Here is a 20,231-nt window from a genome sequence, read left to right as displayed (position 1 = left end):
CATCTAAAGTTGTGCTTTTATGTCCTGTTCACTTAAATTCAAGAGATTTACTTGGATGATAAACTATCCTATTGAAATCTGTAGGATTTAAAAGTGTTTAACTTTGGATGGATTGTACCCTTTCTTATACAAAACAGACCCATGTTTCATGAAATTATACAAGTGACCTTGACAGCATGCAATCTCTTTAGGAGACAAAACTCCCATCCAATTTGACAGCATGGACCATTTGAGCTGCAAATGATTCTAACATTAGATTTGATGTTCTAGCTATCCAAGAGGTCTGTAGAGATCTGAATATCAAGCAGTTCAAGAAAGGAGGCACTATGGGCAGGTGCCCATAGTTTCGATCTGATAGAAATGCCCTACACTCACATAATCTTGGAAGGTAACAAAACTGGTATCCATTGCAGTTCTCTAAACATGATTTTAATCAACTGGGACCTGCAACAAAATGTTATATTGCAAAATTATCCTGTTCAGGGTTCCCCCCCAGCCAATCATTCATTCTTTCTCCTCCCCCCCCCCTTTTCCCAGTTCCCCCCTCCTCAACACTCAGTCCTCATTGAGCTACTTTTTAATAAACATATATTCTCCCTTCTTAGCGTTTTATCCCCTAATGACTTTTTCTGCCTTTGCAAAACTGTGGCTTCCCACAGAGCCTGCTGATACCACCCTCTGGTGTGTGGATGGTGCTGTTATGGCTACATGAGGATCCACACTTGGATGATGAGTTTGCTATTAAGATGTAAGATTAGTATTGCAGCAAAGGATGTTTTCATCCACAGAAACAATTCCCAGAATCCACAAATTCTCTTGGGACCAAAATCAGATCCATGTTCTGCCAGTCTACTGCCTTCAGTTTTGTTTTTAAGGCCAGAAGTGATAGGAGAAATAAGTTTGAAACAAAGAAAGAAAGAAAGAAAAAACCCTAGCCTTCTCTTTTACACAGGGGACTACTTCCAGGGGAAGGGGAAATGGCAAGGAACGATGCTGTGCTATCAGTCAAATATTTATGTAGGCAGGGGATAGACGGTCACCCTCATTTTTTTCCCCCAGCTGTCCTGCTTGGTAGGTTGAAAAACAAAGCAAGGAGTGGGGAGAGTCAAAGATGCCTGGGAAAGAAAGACAAATACTAGCACAACAGAAGAACAGAGAACTGGCTGTGGCTTTGCTAAATAAGGAAAAGAAGCATGAATTTTCAAAGGCCTGAATTGCAGAGCATAACAATCATTCCTTTCTGGGGGTAGGTGTGTTAGCTGTTGCAGCCCGGAAAAGAAAATATGAAGACTCTTGTAGCACCTTGAAGACTAACAAATTTATTACAGCATAATGTTCTGTGGATCTGAGTTTCCTTCACATGAAATGGCAGGTACCGGTATATGTATTCATTGGTGTAGACTCCACCGCAGAAGAAAAATAATTGTAAAAGGTAGTGTTTGGTGGCAATGAAATGGGGGGGGAAAGCATAACTCTTTGTTTCTTGCTTAACTGTTTCTTGAGGAAGCAGTAGAGATCCCATCATTAAACATGGATTACTTTATAAGGCCTTGTCAGGAAGAGGAAAACATCACTGTTAAGGGAAGGGAAGACAGTGTTCCGGTGACACTATAAAATGGATTGATAAGGACATCCTTGTCTGGCTTCAAGTTTACAATGACTACAACACTGCAGATTTAGACAGTGCACACATTACTGTTAACACCGGCTCCCACTGCTGGTGTTTGAAGCCGAGTACGCGTGATGCTAGCCACAATCCATTTGTATCTTGTAGATTCCTAAGAAATACTGCTGATTGATATGTTTCCCCACAAACCAGCTTCCATCCAATTTGAAAACATAAGATGCAGTTGAGGTGGGGTGTGTACATTTAAAGCAGCTGTGTAAAAGATGCTTTCACTGAATAGGGGTTTGGGGGTGCAAACTCCGGCCCTCCACATGTTTGGGACTAACAGGACCAGTGGTCAGGGATGATGGGAATTGTAGTCCCAAACATCTGGAGGGCTGGAGTTTGCCTATGCCTGCCCTATTGCAAGCATAGAGAAACAGGTGATGTGAATCAGGTGAAAACATCCCTGACTCTCCCTGGTGGATACAGCAGCATAAAAATGTGTCTTGAAATGCAATAAGACACTTCCCCCTCTCTCACTCTCTCACACATATACATACACATGCACAAAGCACCTTACTATGTTTTAAGCCAGTGATGTGTACATAGCCTACAATTCAGCTGAAATTATATTAAGTGGTAAAAGGGATTGTGTTTGGTTTTGACTACCTAACATTGAATTTTGGCAGGTTTTACAGGAAGCATATCTGCTTTATTATATTAAATACTATAACATTTTCTTCTTCAGAAAGAGAGAAAGATATTCTGACCTTGCAAAGTCTAACCCTTTCTGATTCTAAACATGCTTCATGCCCTCCACATATTTCTCCATGAAGTTCCATGGAACCTGTTCAGACATAGCACTGTACATCTGCTGACCTTTGTAAATGCCAGCCATAGAGACATGCTGTTCTAATGCTGTGAGTGTGAAGATCATGGTGAGGATGTGGGGGATGGATCATTGTTGCTACTTAACAAGAATCCTTAATAAAGCACATCTGAATACATGAGTGAAAGCATTCTGCATACACTACTATACTACATTTCACCAGGAGAAAACTGGTTGGTATTATACATTGATTATAGCAAAAATCAAACAAAATTTACAGATGGCCCATAGAAGTAAAAGACCTGGAAATCAACCATTAAAACTGTACATACATACATACATACATACATTGCTGCACAAGCAAAGGAACCCATCTTTTCAATTACCGGTATATGCTTGCTTCTGCTTATCAACAAAAACAAAGTTGCTGTTTGTCTAATTAGTAATCAATACCATAAACTAGGCACCAGATATTGTGACTTATTTTCCTCATAAATATGAAAAATCAACAAGCAGTGAGCTAAATCAGGTATTCCACCCCCATATAATACAACCACAAAACTTCAAATTAAATACAATATTTAAGTGTCCTGCCAAAACTGCAGAGGGCAGCTGCTGAAGACATAAACCTGGCCAGTTATCCAAGCTCTGATAGCATTGCATTTGAGCTACTGAAAAGTGTTGTACGTACATGGGGCTGCCTTGAGTGAGTGGACATTATATATAGTACAAAAGGCATCGGAGAACATATTGAGAATGTATCTCATCAGTCTTAAAACAGCTGATTTTGACATTCACATTACAGTCCTATAACATCCTTACTCAGCAGCAATCTCATTGAGTTCAGTATGTCTTTCTTCCATGAAAAGGGATATAGGACTGCAGCCTCAAAATTTATAAGACTTGGAGTGAGACCTAAATTTCTTATGGAAGCCTTTATTCAATATGAGCATCCCACATAAGATTTTCCTCAAATGTCTCTTTCTGAGTTCCACTATTCTCTGAGACCAGGCAGGTAGTGATCAGAGAGGGCCTTTCCAGTGGTGGCACCTCACTGTGAGATTTTCTTCTCGAGGAGTTTTGCCTAGTGTCAAGTCATGTTTTGTTCGCATAAGCATTTGCACTCACCTCTGAACACTGGAAACAGAAGCCCTCATTTTTCAGTTGCATTTATTACTATTGCTATTATTATTTATTGTGTTTATATACTGCCCTCCATCTGAAGATTTCCTTCCTGCATTTTAATGCTTTGTTATGTATATGATGTATTTCATAGAATCACAGAGTTGGAAGGGAGCCTGAGGAGCATCCAGTCCAACTGCTTGCAATGCAGGAACATGCCGCTGTCCCTTACAGGGATCAAACCTGCAACCTTGGCTTTATCAGCACCATGTTCTAACTATGTTTCCATATATATCGTTGAACACCACCTCAAGGGTTGAAGTTGATCACAACTTAGAAATGTTGTTAATAGCAGTAATAAATATGAAGCACATTCTAAATCATCATATTTGTAATTTTTCTCCAAAGACTCCAGAGGTCAGATTCTGTACATTGAAGTTAAGATGTAATGGGAGCTTGTTCTCATGTAAGTGTGCATAGGACTGCAGCCTAAATGTGCCTGCATTTCCCTGCCTCTTTAGTTGTGGTACCAAAAATGTTGATGATGTGTCAGTCCAGGCTTCTCTGTTGTTGAGAAGAAGAACGCTATTAAATCCTATGTTAATTTTTAAGACGACCCAGAAACATTTGTTTCTATGCTGCGTGACATACTTCATTATGACTTGCTCTTTCCTTTACTCTTTCCAAGTGACAACTGCTGTTACTATAACAGGTGATTATTAGGTGAAGAGGATCAACCCTGAAACAAGGAATTGCACAGAGAAGCTAACTCAGCATGAGTTCTGGAAGCCAGAAATGGGAAAAACTGAAAAACTGAATGGGAGAAACAAGCTGCCAAGAGTCAAGGACAGAATTATGAACAACCTCTGCTCCTATCATGCTTGTACTTCTTTTACTGCATTTTATATATATACTTAATGGTACATGTCAGATGTAGTCTGGATAGACACAAATGTATCCAGGAGCAACTTAAATGAGGGTAGAAAGTCAACTATGTTACAGAATGGAGACTATAACACCCTTCAATTCCTCCAGAATTTCGCTGGGGAAATGAGCTGCAAGAATGAGCATTATATAACCCACCGAAACGGGGTTTTTTTTTGGGGGGGGGCTTCCCTCCTGCTCTGTGATGCCTTTGTTGATAATGTACAGTCGAGGCACCCCTGTGTGTGTGTTCCTGAAAAACCAAACTAAAACAAAACCAAACAAAATAAACTTTCAAAAAAACAGTCAAGTGGCCCCTAGCAGCGCAGGGAACGTGCTCTGCAAGGAACAATGCGAGGCTCGTTCAATTCTCCAAAAATGGCCCGGGGAGGCAGCTGAGCATCTATAGCGAACAGCCAGGAATCCCAGGAGGCAGGTGCTCCGTTCCTCTCCTTTCTTTGAGTTCTCGCTTTCCAACGTCCAGCAGCCGGAGAGCACCGGGCGCCAACGCTGCCGTGCCCCTTCGCAGCAACCCTGAGTGGGTCGGCTCCCGCCGCTTGCTGGCCCGGCTGCCTCTCGGAGCTCCCCTCACGACGACCGGCTGGACGCTACTCCGGAGCGCTCGCCGCGCGCGCTTCCCCCAAGTCAGTAGTACTGGAAGCCCGTCCCACCCTCGGCGGGATTAAGCGCCGCCCACCTTGCCCTCCCCGCGCGCCTCTCTTTTCCTCGCCTCTTCTCTTCCACCCCCACCCTCTCTCTCTTTCACCCCGGCCCTTTCCTTTCCACCCCTTGGCATTGCCACACAGCGGGCACGACACCCTCGGCTTTCCAGTCAGCGACACACACACACACCCCACTTCGCGCGCCCGCGCGCAGGACTCTTCCCAACCGGCCGGGCGCTGGTGGTGGTAGCGCCGTCTGTTCCCTGGTCGTGCCTGGGCTGCTGAGGCGAGTGAGCGAGCGAGAGAGAGAGAGAGGCGACTCCCGGCCCTCGCGCGCGCGCGCCCTCCCCCTCGCGCATACACACGCGCGCGCGCGCGAGTGTGAGGGAGAAGAAGAGAGCGCTCTGGTGTCGTCCTCGGTGCCCTCTGCAGCCTCTTTCTTGCCGCCGCCGCCGCCGCCGCTGACGCCTTTCAGGACAACAGGAGGAGGAAGGTCTGGGCTCAGCCGAGGAAGGAGGAGCCCCGCAGCTACCGCCGCCAGGAAAAAAGAAGCCGAGCCAGGGACATTTGGAGGGAGAGCGGGAGAGCGCGCGCGCAAGGGAGAGCAAGAGAGCGAGCCTCTCCCCCCCCTCCCGCGCCTTCCTTTCTCCGTCTCCTTCTCTTTCCTCTCTCTCTCCCCCCCCCCACTTCCCCTCCCCTTGTCAAGTGCCCTCCCTCATCCCTGCGCTGCGGGCTCCCTTATTCCAGCTTCATGGGCAAAGTGTGGAAACAGCAGATGTACCCCCAGTACACCACCTACTACTACCCCCAGTATCTGCAGGCTAAGGTACGGTACTGCCGCCGGGCTGCTCTCCCTCTCTCCTCCTCCTCCTCCGCCTTCTTCTTCTTCTTCTTTTTCTTCTTCTTCTTCTTCTTCTTCCCTTGCCAGGGAAGGGCACAGGGGGGCGGCAGGGCTGGGCTGGGCTGCAGTTTTGCAGGCTTGCTAACTATAGCCGGGAAGGGGGAGGGAGGGAGGGAGGGAGGGAGGGAGGGGGTGCTCTGGGGGAAGGGGGAGGGGGAAGGCTCTTGGGGATGGCATCAGGTTACAGTCACACACACACATACACACATACAGGAAAGAGCCTGCAGCCCCTTTCCTGGCTCTGCCTCTCCTCTGCTCCCTCTCAGGATATATATATATATATATTTGCGTGTGTTTGGGAGAGAAAGAAAGAAATGAGTGTCAGGCTTTCCCCTCTGAATCTGGCTGGGTCACTGAACTGCAAGAGCTGCCTCTCTGTGCCCATCTCTTGCCTTGCTGCCATCTCCCAGGCTTCCCTCCTTTCTCATGTCTATCAGCCACTCTTGACCCTTCTCCTCCTCTGTTTTCCCCTTGTCTTCAGCTGTCTTCTCTCTCCCCTCCTCTTCACCCCTCCCCTTTTCCTCACGCTGCCTTCCTTCATCCAGAGAACATTCCTTCTTCTTTTCTTTTTCTTTTCTTTTCTTTTCTGCCTCCTTCTGAGATGTTTCCTCAGCTGACAACGCTCTTTTCTCCCCTTCCACAATGCTAAATAGAGATCAGTGCGGAGATGGGCATTTCGCTGCCCCTGGGCTTTGGGGCTTCCCTTGGGGATTTAAGTGAAGCCTTCCCCATTTCCGCTCCTTCCATCTCTGTTCTGTGCAGTAACAAAATGGGATCAAGTTTAGCCAGCCCTCATCCACATTCTGTTGCCTTTCCCCCTTCTTATAAGTGCATTGTAACTTGCAACTGACCTTAAAGATACTTTCAAGTCTGGAAACAGCTGGATTGCAACAGAAAACCCTTTTTAAAATGACGGTGATGGTGTGCATTTGAAAGTTTGCTTTCAGAAATTTAAAATGTTAGCCAGACTGTTAAAAATGAAATCAGTTGTCAGTAGCTGTGGTTTACATTTTAATGAAGCTCAGATTTAACTCTCATTTATCTCTCATCACTGGATGATGAGAGTCAGAGGAATCTCTTTCAGTGAAAGTACAGCACTCGAAGCTAGTTTGATTGCAGATGGATTTGTTGTTTGCTGTTTTGTTTTGTTTTTCTGTTCAAGTGCATTTGACATCTCTTGTTATGCTCATGTCTGTGACTATGGATGCCTGTGGAATCCCTAAGGCCAGTCGGTACATCATGCTGCAAACTGGCAAATTCAGGGCTGGTTGCATCAACTGTCTGGAATATTTGGCATCCCAAATGTTCTCCAGCTACCAGCATTGCACACAATACACAAATTGTATCATATGTGAACTTTGACAATCATTATACAGTAATGGTTTTCTAGCTAACGGACCATCCAAAATGCAACCGTCCAAAATGTGATGAATGTGAAAATTCAGTTGTGAACATTGACAGTCTCAGACAAATTGTCTTAAAACTTACATATAGACAGGTGAATGTTGACAATCACTGAAATAGGACTGTTAGCACCTACTAATTGTGTGTGTGTGTCTATTGACATATGTTCTCAGACATTCAGTAAATTAATCTGAGACTGCTAGTGTTCACATGGGTATCCCCAAAGTCCACAAATCTTCGCATTTGTTTTATACAAACTAGAAGAGTTCACATGCTAGTTACCTAAATAGAATCTTGCTTCTCTTAGAGGGAAGCCACCTAAGCCTGTAAATTATAAAATGGAGCAGTGACCAGGCTGTGGCTAGTAGGCAGGAGTGCTGAGCCTATGATAAGAGGGAATGGGAAGGAACTCACACTTCTCCCAGCAGCTATATTGGGAACCCTTGGCCTCCTGCTTTGAGAAACATGGATCTCTGAACTCTCTCTGCCTTGGTGTCTTTGGCAGCAGCAGTTTGAGCTTGGCAAATTCTTATCTGTTAGCAATCACATTATTTCACATCAAGTTGCTACAGATTAGCTGCATTTCATAAAAAGTAACCTCGTGTTGTTGTTGTTGTTGTCTTACTAAATGTATCAGCACTTTTGGATATTTTGAATTGAAACCATAGTAGGCATTGGAATATGGTTGGTGCTTAGAAGCTCTGTGTCGACTCAGGTTTAAGCCAACGCATGCATATGAGACAACAGAATCATTTATTACCAAGTGTTATGGTTTATGACTGAAGTGCACCCTTCATTATTTCAGTAATGCAGAGTAGAAGCCTAAAGGGTTTGGTGTGTTTTTCTTTTCTGTTTTTCTTTTCTGCACATAACAATATGAATAATAAATGAATGAGCTCAGGTGGGGAAAGCACACTTTTGCACGGGAATATTTGCCTGAGCTATTTTTGTATGTTATTAATAATAGAGAAACAAAGCACACAATATTTTAATATAGCTAATGCAGTACCTCTTGCCTTTTTTGCCCTGTAAATAATTGAAGGGAGAGATAAACTGTAATAAGCTTGCACTTGTAATTAGGATATCATCTAGAGAAAAGCCTCAAGGACCATCTTCTGAAAGTATGCTTCCTGTATAAAGTATTTAATATTGATTTATTCTATAGTCAGTGACTTCTTCAAAACATGTATTGCAGTTACTCCTATGAAATTATGGTCTGAAATCACATTAGTCTTTGTTTCATAAGGGAAGCTCACACGTCAATTTGACCTACATATATGAACTGCTAGATTTGATGATTATATCCAAATTTCCTGATTTAGTGAGATCCTGCTCTTTGTTTTCTTTTTTCTTTTTTTCTTTTTTAAGGGGAGAGGGAGAAAATAAAAACAAATTATAGATGGTTCCAATTGAAAAAGGGCAGACAGCTACTTTGTATAATTCAGTGGAATAAGTAAGCCATTTCTTGTCTCTACATAAATCTGGCCTGGACATGTGGGCAAATTGTTTCCATACACAAAAGCTCATTTGCCCTGTAATTTAGCTTAAAAGCGCACACTCACCCAAATAGGTTTAAATACTCCAGTAGTTCAAGTGGCTTCAGGTTTTGTTACATGGCAGCAATAGAAGTGCTCCACAGGTTTTATATAGCACATTTAGAAATAATGTGATATAATAGGATTTTTCTTTAAAGCAGATTTAAATAAAAATTACACAGCCATCAAAAGAAGTGAATTGACAAGCTACTGGAATTAGTTTAAAGATCCCCATCTTTAAGCTAGCAAAAATATTCATTATAAACAAAAAAACAAAAAAACAAAAACCCCAACCCAAATGGGGTTGTAAGGTCAAATATCCCTATATGATATTTTAATGACTGTAAATGAATTCATCAGATTCAAAATGCATGAAGCAATTTAAACGACCCAATCTTCATTTTTAATGTGTTCATTGCAGTTAGTCATGAAACATTCTCATTATTTCTGCAATATAGTCATACGATGAAAGCACAGAGTAGTGTAAGTAGCTGTGATTCCATCTCTTTTCCCTACTCCACATTTAGATGGTAAATTTTGTGGATCAAGGACACAATGACTCTTCTCAAAATAGAAAGAGCTATCATGTATAGAATAGATTTTGAATAAGAATTCTCCTCTGTCTGTTGTTATAAATAGAGACAATTTATTTTGTAATAAGTTTTTGGGTAGATTTCATAGGTGATCATTCAGCTGAAGTTAAACTCTTTTAAGTACTACATATTTCCAGGGGAAAACACTTATATCTGTATCACTGTATCACTTAGCTTTGGCTGGACCCTACCCATACTATTTATATTCCTGCAGAATAAATGATCTGGTTTTACAATGGAGACATGATTAGCAGGTGATAACTGCAACGTTAAGGCTGTGTTCACATTCATATAAAACAGAGGCCATTTTAACATGCATATTTGCACAGCTGACCTGCTCTACTAAGCAAAAGTTGTAATACAATGCAAGTGCAGAAATATTAATGATGAATACTATAGGTTCTCCTTGCATTTTGTTGAATTCAGAACTTCATGACAGTGGCTAAACCATCTGGAATGCAGACAAATACAATAGCTTTTTACCTAGTCGTAATAAAGTAATGACCATGTTTCTTAATATAGCCTCTCCTGGGTGAAAGTATTACAAACTGTTGCCGTGTGGTTTATGAAACTTTAATTTTGCCCTTATCTCCAGATCATGAACGGTACATAAACAAACTCTACTGGTTATGCTATAACATTTTGCTTTGAGAACACTTTAAATATAGTTGTTTATTCCTGTTAATGCTGTGAAGTACCTGATACATTCAAACACAGTAACTTCAAATACCAACACTCTTCTTCTTTAGTGTGCTTGCTTGGTGGTATAATAAACTTCGGAACAGCAGGACTGAATTTTGTTCTGGAATTCCTATAATAATGCTCTTGTAGCATTTGTATGATATGTGGAAAATTTGGGAGTTTGATGCTAGACCTATATTAAGATTTTCCAAGGAAAATCCACAATTCATTTTAGCTGTAATTTCGTGGCTGGAAGCCCGACTGTATACCATAAATATTATTTGAATATGTTCCAACTGCAGCCATGTGCATAGTATTTAAGTATTACAAAAATGGATATGGCCTTGTGATAACAGATTGTAAAGATAACACAATGTACTTTTCTCTCATGGTCATTATTGTGGGTATAGGTAGTGAAATAGCTATGTCAAGATATCATATACAGTGGTACCTCGGGTCACATCCGCTTCAGGTTACAGACTCCGCTAACCCAAAATAGTGCTTCAGGTTAAGAACTTTGCTTCAGGATCAGAAATTGTGCTCCGGCGGTGCAGCAGCAGCAGGAGGCCCCATTAGCTAAAGTGGTGCTTCAGGTTAAGAACAGTTTCAGGTTAAGAACGGACCTTCGGAACAAATTAAGTACTTAACCTGAGGTACCACTGTATACCAGAATGAACAACAGTGGTTGACCTAGCCCAGGGTTGACCAACCTTTATATATTTACAGCCTAAGCTGTACTCTATGCAGTGGCCTGAAAAAATAAGTGAATGAAACAAACAAATAAATAAACCAAATCCTCTTGTGGGTAGTTAGACCATGCAATCTTGGTTGATGGTCCGTCCACCAAGAGAATGGTATTCAACCTGTTCTGGAAAGGATTGCTGTCTTCCTAAAACACCATGTTCACAGTTCACAGTTTTCAGGGACAACTGTCCCTGAAAATTTCAAATTTTCAGTTTTTCAATTTCAAATTTCAAATCCCATTGAATAAGTGAATAAATGATATTTTCTACCTCCATTTAACACATGTATATTTAGTTGTTTAACATTGATGAAACTAATAGGCCTGAAAACGGAAATATGCTTTCTTAAAATGTTCTCCAAAACACTTCCTAAAATCTGAGACATTTTCAAAGTGTCAGCATATGCAACTAAATATCTACTAGGTTATCATCTATCATTTCCATAGCAAGCTGGCTTTGCTTATCCACAGTTCCCATAGTAGCGTAATATCCACTTTTCCATGATAAGAACTGCAAAAACCTAATTAGTGTCATGCAACAAGGGAATTCACAGACACACATTGATGGCAGTGTTCTCCAATGGCTCACTGTGTAAAGTACAGAGTTGGAAAGCAGCAGGTTGAAGAGGGGAATTGCCCCACTTTTCATTTGCATACCTGCATATCTTTCTATACTATGCTTCAATATTGGTTTCAAGGCAAGTTTAGAAATACAATGATAAATGATGCAGGATTTAAAAAAAAAAAAGTAAAGAGAGCAATTTCTAAGGTTAAGCAACATTTTGAACAAGGTGCTTCCTGTGAGTTAACAATGTTTAGGGAGCTGGTGTGTGCAAAAAGGTGTATATATTTCAATTTATGTGTAAAATCCCACTTCTACCTTACTCTTTAAAAGGGAAGAAAACTGGCTTAGGATAAATGCCCTTTTAAAAAAAAAGGTTCCTTTTTGTTATTTTCCATCTCTAAATTTATTTATTAATTCTGTTAAAGAGAATTTATACTCTGGACTCCAATTGCAGCCACAACACTCAGGGTGATTTACAACACCATAAAAATGTTCTGAAAATGTAGTTATAGTGGTCCTCCCCACCCGCCCTTAGCTTAATAACAAAACAAAATTGTGAAACAAAGGTGCTGTGCGAATGCAGCTTTTTTAAAGCTGGCTGTTGCATACTGTAAAATGAATATAGGATATAAAATGTATCCTGCCTTTGGCCAGCCGAAACATAAAACTTGAGCTTCCCACATAACTGTCAGATTTGAAGTAACTAGACTACCAAGTTTTAGCCAAACTCTTTGGTTCTGGGAAGTATTAGAGTGATAGGATTTCACAACAATGATGCCTAGTTCAGCACAACTTATCTGCATGGTGTCTGTTTTCTCCTGTAAGGATGAATCAAACTTTCAGGCTAATCATGGTTTATTATGAACTAGCAGCTTGCTAGTGCACACTACTAAATCACTCCCACTTTGCTTATAACATTTGCGCTAGTGGAGAAGCAAACCCAGAAGACTTAAAAGGTAAAGGTAAAGGGACCCCTGACCATTAGGTCCAGTCGTGACCAACTCTGGGGTTACGGCGCTCATCTCGCTTTATTGGCCAAGGGAGCCGGCTTACAGCTTCCAGGTCATGTGGCCAGCATGACTAAGCCACTTCTGGCAAACCAGAGCAGCGCACGGAAACGGCGTTTACCTTCCCGCCGGAGCAGAACCTACTTATCTACTTGCACTTTGACGTGCTTTCAAACTGCTAGGTTGGCAGGAGCAGGGACCGAGCAACAGGAGCTCACCCCGTCACAGGGATTTGAACCGCCGAGCTTCTGTTCGGCAAGTCCTAGGCTCTGTGGTTTAACCCACAGCGCCACCCACATCCCTCCAGAAGACTTAGCTTCCCATTATATCTAAACCAGGAAGAGTGATATGTTGCTCTCTAGCAAGCCATGATCAGTAGCTGACATTTAAGTCATGGTTTGTTGTTGGCTAGCTGGTCATATGTGAATGTTATTTGCTGATTCCAAACAAATGTTGATTGTTATATCATATTAGTATGCAAAATCCATGTATCATTTTTTCCTAAGTCTTTTTGGGGGGGAAATAAGAACTGCTAGGACATATTTTATCTAATGATATATAAACCAAAAATGTCAATACAGGCCCTGATACAAGAGCCAGAAAACATATACATTGTAAGAGATTCAATAAATTTATCATCCAGGACTGAATGGTTGAAAACAGCATTTCACCGCTGTTTCTCCAGAAACTTGGAACAATTGAAATGATGCAACTATAGGAGCTGACGGCCACCTACACTACTGCAAACTCTTAAAACGATCACATTTTTAACTTGACATAGGCCATATTCACACCATACATCCGATACTACTTTAAACAGTGAATGTTTCCCCTAAAGAACTTTAGTAATGACTGTTTTAACCATTGTCCTTCATAGACTTAATTCTGTCCCCCAAAGTAAATATTCTTCCTCATGGATATAAATATTGTCTCCTCATTGAAAAAAATTAAAATGCTGTAAAAGGCAAACCCCATTGGTAATGTTACTCGGTTGCAGTGCAGGGAAACTTACACATTTCCTCACACATAGCATTTGTAGTGTGTAGGCATTTGAATTTGAAGAATGACATGAGGAATAGATTACTGACCCCTTCAGTACCACAGAACAAATCCTGATAGAAATGTCAGGAGAGCTGACCATGGATCTTGTGTGTCTTTTCTAGTTTGGTCCCCTAATATATCTTTTGTTATTCCTGTGATAAGTTTGAGAAAACAGGCATTGATTGTTCTTGGGTTATTCTTTTATTTTAAATGAGTCATTCAGTTCTATGTGAGCTCTCTTGATTTCATGTTCTTTTGGAGCTGCTCTATCCTCTATCATACGTCTTATGGAGCTGTGAAGAGTGTTGTATCCATGATCTGAACCTACATGTACAGCTTTTTGCTCCCTCTGGATGAGTTTCCTCTCCATGGTATGATGACTACACACTGGGGACCTTAATGCAGCCTACCCCAAACTTGTTCCCCTCAATACGTTTTGGACTACAGTTCCCATCAGTCCCAGCAAGCATTCATTTCAAAGCAACCACACAGAGATCAGGCTTGAGTACAACTAGCCAGCACACCAGTTCCATCCATCTTCTCACGCAGTTTCTATAATTCTGTCAATAATAATTATTATTACTGGGAGGGCTCCACAGGGAGGGCCCCACTACCAAGAAGGCCCTCTGCCTGGTTCCCTGTAACTTCATTTCTCACAGTGAGGGGACTGCCAGAAGACCCTCGGAGGAGGACCTCAGTGTCCAGGCTAAGCGATGAGGGTGGAGATGCTTCTTCAGGTATACTGACACCCTTCACCAACCTAGTATCCTCCAGATGTTTTGCACTACAAATCTTATCATCACTGGTCACTGACCATGCTGGCTGATGCTGGTGGGAGTTGTACTACAACAACATCTGGAAGACATCAGGTTGGTGAAGGCAGCCTTTAGAGCTGGTGTAGTGCATTTTTATTTATTTGTTTATTGACTTTATATACCGCCCTACACCCGCCGGTCTCAGGGCAATTCACAGAATAAAATCAAAATATAAAACCACAAAGAACATAATCAAAATAAAAACAACAACCCAGTAACCCCCCCATCACATTTTAAAAGGGCATAGGATGTCAATCAAATAAACCAAAGGCCTGGTTAAAAATGAACGATTTTGCCTGGCACTTAAAGGTGTATAATGAAGGTGCCAGGCGAACTTCCCTGGGGAGAGCATTCCACAAATGGGGAGCCATTGCAGAGAAGACCCTTTCTTGTGTTGCTACCCTCCAAACCTCTTGGGGAGGAGGCACATGAAGAAGAGCCTCAGAAGATGATCTGAGGGTCTGAGTAGGTTCATATGGAAGGAGGTGGTCCTTGAGGTATTGCAGTCCTGAGCCATTTAAGGTAAAAACCAGCACTTTGAATTGGGCCCAGAAACTAATTGGTAGCCAGTGCAGTCAGACCAGGATCGGTGTAATATGTTCAAACCATCTTGCTCCAGTGAACAACCTGGTCATTGAATTCTGCACTAGGTGAAGTTTCCGAACCATCTTCAGAGGCAGCCCTATGTATAACTTACTGCAGTAATCTAACCTTGAGGTTACCAGAGCATAGACAACAATAGTTAGGCTATTCCTGTCCAGATAGGGTGCATAGCTGGGCCACCAGCTGAAGCTGATGGAAGGCACTCCAGGTCACTGAGGCCATGTGAACTTTGAGTGACAGCAAAGGATCCAGTAGTACTCCCAAGCTTTGAACCTGCTCCTTCAGAGGAAGTGTAACTGCATCAAGAGCAAGTGAACTCCCACTCATCCAGTCTAGGGAACCATCCACTAATAGTGTCTCAGTCTTATCTGGATTGAGTTTCAGTTTGTTGGCTCTCATCTAATCCATCACCGAGGGAAGACACTGGTCCAGCACTTCCACTGCCTCACCTGCAAATGTAAAGGAGAAATAGAGCTGAGTGTCATCAGCATGCTGCTGACAACGTAATCCAGGCCACTGGATAACCTCACCCAGCGGTTTCATGTAGATGTTGAACAACATAGGGGATAGGATTGAGCCCTGCAGAACCCCACATTGAAGGTTCCATGGGGCTGAAAAGCATTCCCCAAGCTACACCCTCTGGGAAAGACCATCCAAGTAGGACTGGAACCACTGCAAAGCAGTGCCACCCACCCCTAGTTCAGACAGTCGCTCCAGAAAGATAGCATGGTCAATGGTATCAAAAGCCACTGAGAGGTCAAGGAGAATTAACAGGGGCATGTTTCCCTTGTTTCTCTCTCAACAGAGGTCATTATACAGGGCAACCAAAGGAGTTTCTGTGCCAAAACTGGGCCAAAACCCTGATTGAAATGGATCCAGAAAATCAGTTTCTTCGAAGAGTAACTGGATCCAGTCTGCAACCACTTGCTTTAGAACTTTGCTCAGGAAAGGGGGATTAGCAACTGGCTGGTAGTTAGTTAGGTTTTCCGAATCTAGCGATGGTTTCTTAAGGAGTGGTTTTACCACTGCCTCCTTCAAAAAGGCAGGAGCCATCCCCTCTCGTAAAGAGGCACTAATCACCTCCCTGGCCCAGGGAGGTGTAGTGGTTAAATGGTGGTTAAATAGACTAACTTATGAACCCGGAATTCCCCAGGTTGAATCTCATCTCTGCCATGAACTTATTAGGTGATCTTGGGCAAGCCTAAGCATCTCCCCAAGCATCCATCTCCCCACCTGCAATATGGGAGTTGCTGTTGACCTCCATTGTAAGGATTACAACTAGATAATGCATGTGAAGTGCTCTGAGCCTGGGTTTGTCTACATGTGAACCTACACTTCATAGAACTACATCTTCCTTCAGGGCATATGATTAGACCTTGTTGGCTGTAGGCCTTTGGCCTGAGAAAGATGTGAATGGCTGTCAGCATAAAAATATTAATACTTGTATAACACTTTCAAGTGGCACTGCAGGCACTCACTTGGGTTATAGATGTTTCTGCAGCACTCAAGGAAACTACATGACCAGAACATAATCATAATTCAGGAAGAGCAAACAAGAAAATGAACACCTGCTTCTTTGGAGGGCTGGAAGACAATGACGGCAATGCATACTTGATATGGGAATCAGGAATGACTGCAGGGAGGGACACAGAAATGAACAAATACCAGTATACCTGGACACAAATCTTTGTGACAGTGGAAGAGAATCTCAGTTTTACCTTTCAAAAAGATGTTTTGGTTAGCTAGAAGACCAGCTGAATTTCTGTGTTTTGGAACCTCTTATTCTTCCAAAAGTGGGTGAAATGTGCACAGACACAGGGACCTTTTAGAGGTTTCGTAGATAGAGTGAACCATTCCAGATGTGCTATGAGAATTTGTCCATATGTGGAGAGCAGTCTCTATCAAATTCTTTGCTCAGAATTGATGGTTTCACATCTATTTATTTCCTGTAGTTTATATTTAGGATTTCCTTGTTTGTTTCTGCTACCTCAGGACATGAAGGCACAAGAGTCAAAATGCTACAGAAATATTCTTAAAATGTAGGTCTTTTTAAAAGGTGGGGAAAGCTTTGGAAGTAACAAATCTATCTATGACAACATGTCATTGGCGTGCTACAATGTACTACAGTTTACCGGCTATAAGATGTGCCTCTTATGGAAGAACTGTCTGTTGTTGTGAGGTCTTGATGTCTTACTTTCTAAAAAGTATTTTTAGTATTTTTTTGCATATAAGAAGAAATGTTAAACAAATGAAAAAAGATAGGTTAACAACAATTTAATGACCTCCTAATTTAAAAAATGAGGTGATATACAATGGGGTGGTATCCAACTGAATTTTTGCACTAGTACAAGGATTAACACTAGCTCAAGGATATTTTACACACACACACACACACACACACACACACACACCTTTCCTGCCTCTATGTGCACCCCACACAACCCCCCAAATTGGTTCTGGAGGGTAGATGAGAAATCCCAGAACAAACTGAGTGTGTGTGTGGAGGACTGAGGTGGTAGATTGTTCCATTGCACTGATGGAACAATCTGCTTAGGGCTACACTGAGTACAACCACAATTCCCATTTATGGTATATGTTGACTTTGTGAACTTTTTTTCTTCTATTATCCTCTCAATTTTTGTTGGGTTGTCTTGTAGTGTTTTAGCAAATATTGTGAGCTACCTTGAAGGTTTTTAAATGGTTTTATTGTTTTAGGGGACGTGAGTGGCGCTGTGGGTTAAACCACAGAGCCTAGGACTTGCCGATCGTATGGTCGGTGGTTCAAATCCCCGCGGCGGGGTGCGCTCCCGTCGTTCGGTCCCAGCGCCTGCCAACCTAGCAGTTCGAAAGCACCCCCGGGTGCAAGTAGATAAATAGGGACCGCTTACCAGCGGGATGGTAAACGGCGTTCTGTGTGCTGCGCTGGCTTGCCAGATGCAGCTTGTCACGCTGGCCACGTGACCCGGAAGTGTCTGCGGACAGCGCTGGCTCCCGGCCTATAGAGTGAGATGAGCGCACAACCCTAGAGTCTGGCAAGACTGGCCCGTACGGGCAGGGGTACCTTTACCTTTATTGCTTTAAATCAGGAACACCCCATCCTCTAAATGTAGAGAAAAAGTAAGCTCCATGTAACTGAACGGGACTTGGGATGCTTAGGATTGTGCTATAAGGTTGGAAGCCTATGTTCTGAGTATGTTGGCTAGATAGCTGTGTGTCTGGGTCTTGATGTTACATCACCATTAGCAGCCTGCAAGCACAGCAGGAGCACTAAATTGATATGGCCATTGGTTACTATTCTAGAATTATATTTTTATTTTTCTGTTCTATCTATCATCTATCTATCTATCATCTATCTATCTATCATCTATCTATCGATCTATCGATCTATCGATCTATCTATCTATCTATCTATCTATCATCTATCTATCTATATCTATCTATCATCTATCTATCTATCTATCTATCTATCTATCTATCTATCATCTATCTATCTATATCTATCTATCATCTATCTATCTATCTATCTATCTAATCTATCTATCCAAGAGATTTCTGGCCCTCTAGTCACAATGATTTGCCAAATAGGTCTGTCACTATCTACTGCTGGAGTCTGTCACCTGATTCTGCCAAGGTGAAGTGTCTCCTTGCCCCAGAGAGAAAGAAAAAAAGAAAGAAAGAAAGAAAGAAGCATCATAGCTAGTACACACAAAGTCAACACTCCATCTGTGTCTGTCATGTCTTCTGTTTAAAAACAAGGAAGCTGAAGCAGGGTTTAAAATAATAAATAAATGAAACTTCGGAAGAGTGTCACAGAATGAAAAACCTGTATTTAGGGATATTTTAAACTTAAATAATGGAAAACACAATTTAGTGAATATGTAAATGAAAACGAAAACAAAAGGGTTCTAAAAGTGTACTAATATTGCTTCTCTATAACTATATATTGGGTGGGAATACAATCCCAAGGAGCTAGGGATCATACCTTTCTAGTTTGATTAAACAGATGATCAGTAAACAGTTACCTAGCACAGCAACACTATGTTTCTGGAAGTTAAATTAACTCCATTAAATACTTTTCATACAATTTTGAAAGTGCAGCACTGGTCATCCACCCTCCGTATACAGTGGCACCTCAGGTTACATACGCTTCAGGTTACAGACTCACTCTGCTAACCCAGAAATATTACCTCGGGTTAAGAACTTTGCTTCAGGATGAGAACAGAAATCAAGCAGCAGCAGCTCAGCGGCAGCAGGAGGCCCCATTAGTTAAAGTGGTGCTTCAGGTTAAGAACAGTTTCAGGTTAAGAACAGATCTCCAGAACGAATTAAGTTCTCAACCCGAGGTACCACGGTATTCAGTTTCCAACTTGACACAATACATTTGCAAACAGGCAAGAGGGAACAAATATCTCAGCTAAGGTGTCATAATAGTAACTTGCCTTTTTTGCTCCATTTGCACAATTCACAATATGTACAATATCCGTAATATGCACAATATTCACACTTGCTGCCACAAGGGAATGGCGGTAGGTCAGTGGGTAGATCAGCTGCTTTCATGAAGAAGTTCTCAGGTTCAGTCTCTAGCATCTCTAGCTGGGATAGACCCTGGAGAGCCACTGCTAGGCGTTTCTGACAATACTAGACTAGATGGTCTGACACAGCATAAGGCAGCATCCTATGATTTTAAGTGGACAGGGCTATGTAAAAGTTATACCTTTGCAGCACTTCAGTTTGCACTGAGATGTTTAAGGAGTGTCTCCACCCCCAACATTCAGTCCAGACACTGAGGTCCAGCGCCGAGGGCCTTCTGGCAGTTCCCTCCCTGCAAGAAGTGAGGTTACAGGGAACCAGGCAGAGGGCCTTCTCAGTGGTGGAGCCCACCCTGTGGAACGCCCTCCCATCAGATGTCAGGGAAATAAACAACTATCTGACTTTTTAGAAGACACCTGAAGGCAGCCCTGTTTAGGGAGGTTTTTAATGTTTGATGGTTTATTGTGCTTTTAATTCTGTTGGGAGCCACCCAGAGTGGCTGGGGAAATCCAGCCAGATGGATGGGGTATAAATAATAAATTGTTGTTGTTGTTGTTAGATGGTGGTTCCTTTCTGAGTAAGAAAACCAAGAAATATATTCTGTTACTGATTTTTGTGGTCTCGGTGCATCCCATTGAAAGCCGTGCAGCTACTGAGTATGTATCTAG

General features: G+C 42.2%; 1 protein-coding gene across 2 annotated transcripts in view; it reads left to right on the top strand.

The window, feature by feature from the left end:
* The first annotated feature begins 5,295 nt into the window (after positions 1–5,295).
* Positions 5,296–20,231, top strand: part of RBMS1 (RNA binding motif single stranded interacting protein 1) — a 117,126-nt gene continuing 102,190 nt past the window's right edge. Inside the window, exon 1 of one of the 2 annotated variants that reach the window (XM_053408044.1) lies at positions 5,296–5,972. In XM_053408044.1, the coding sequence (XP_053264019.1) occupies positions 5,898–5,972 (75 nt within the window). In that variant the 5' untranslated portion in view covers positions 5,296–5,897. The remainder of the gene's footprint in view (positions 5,973–20,231) is intronic. The other variant, XM_053408035.1, reaches the window with a different exon arrangement.

The sequence above is a fragment of the Podarcis raffonei genome, chromosome 1, assembly GCF_027172205.1.
Source record: "Podarcis raffonei isolate rPodRaf1 chromosome 1, rPodRaf1.pri, whole genome shotgun sequence".
NCBI classification, from domain to species: Eukaryota; Metazoa; Chordata; class Lepidosauria; order Squamata; family Lacertidae; genus Podarcis; species Podarcis raffonei.
Note: the sequence above shows the minus strand (reverse complement) of the source record. Positions and strands in the feature narration are given on the sequence as shown.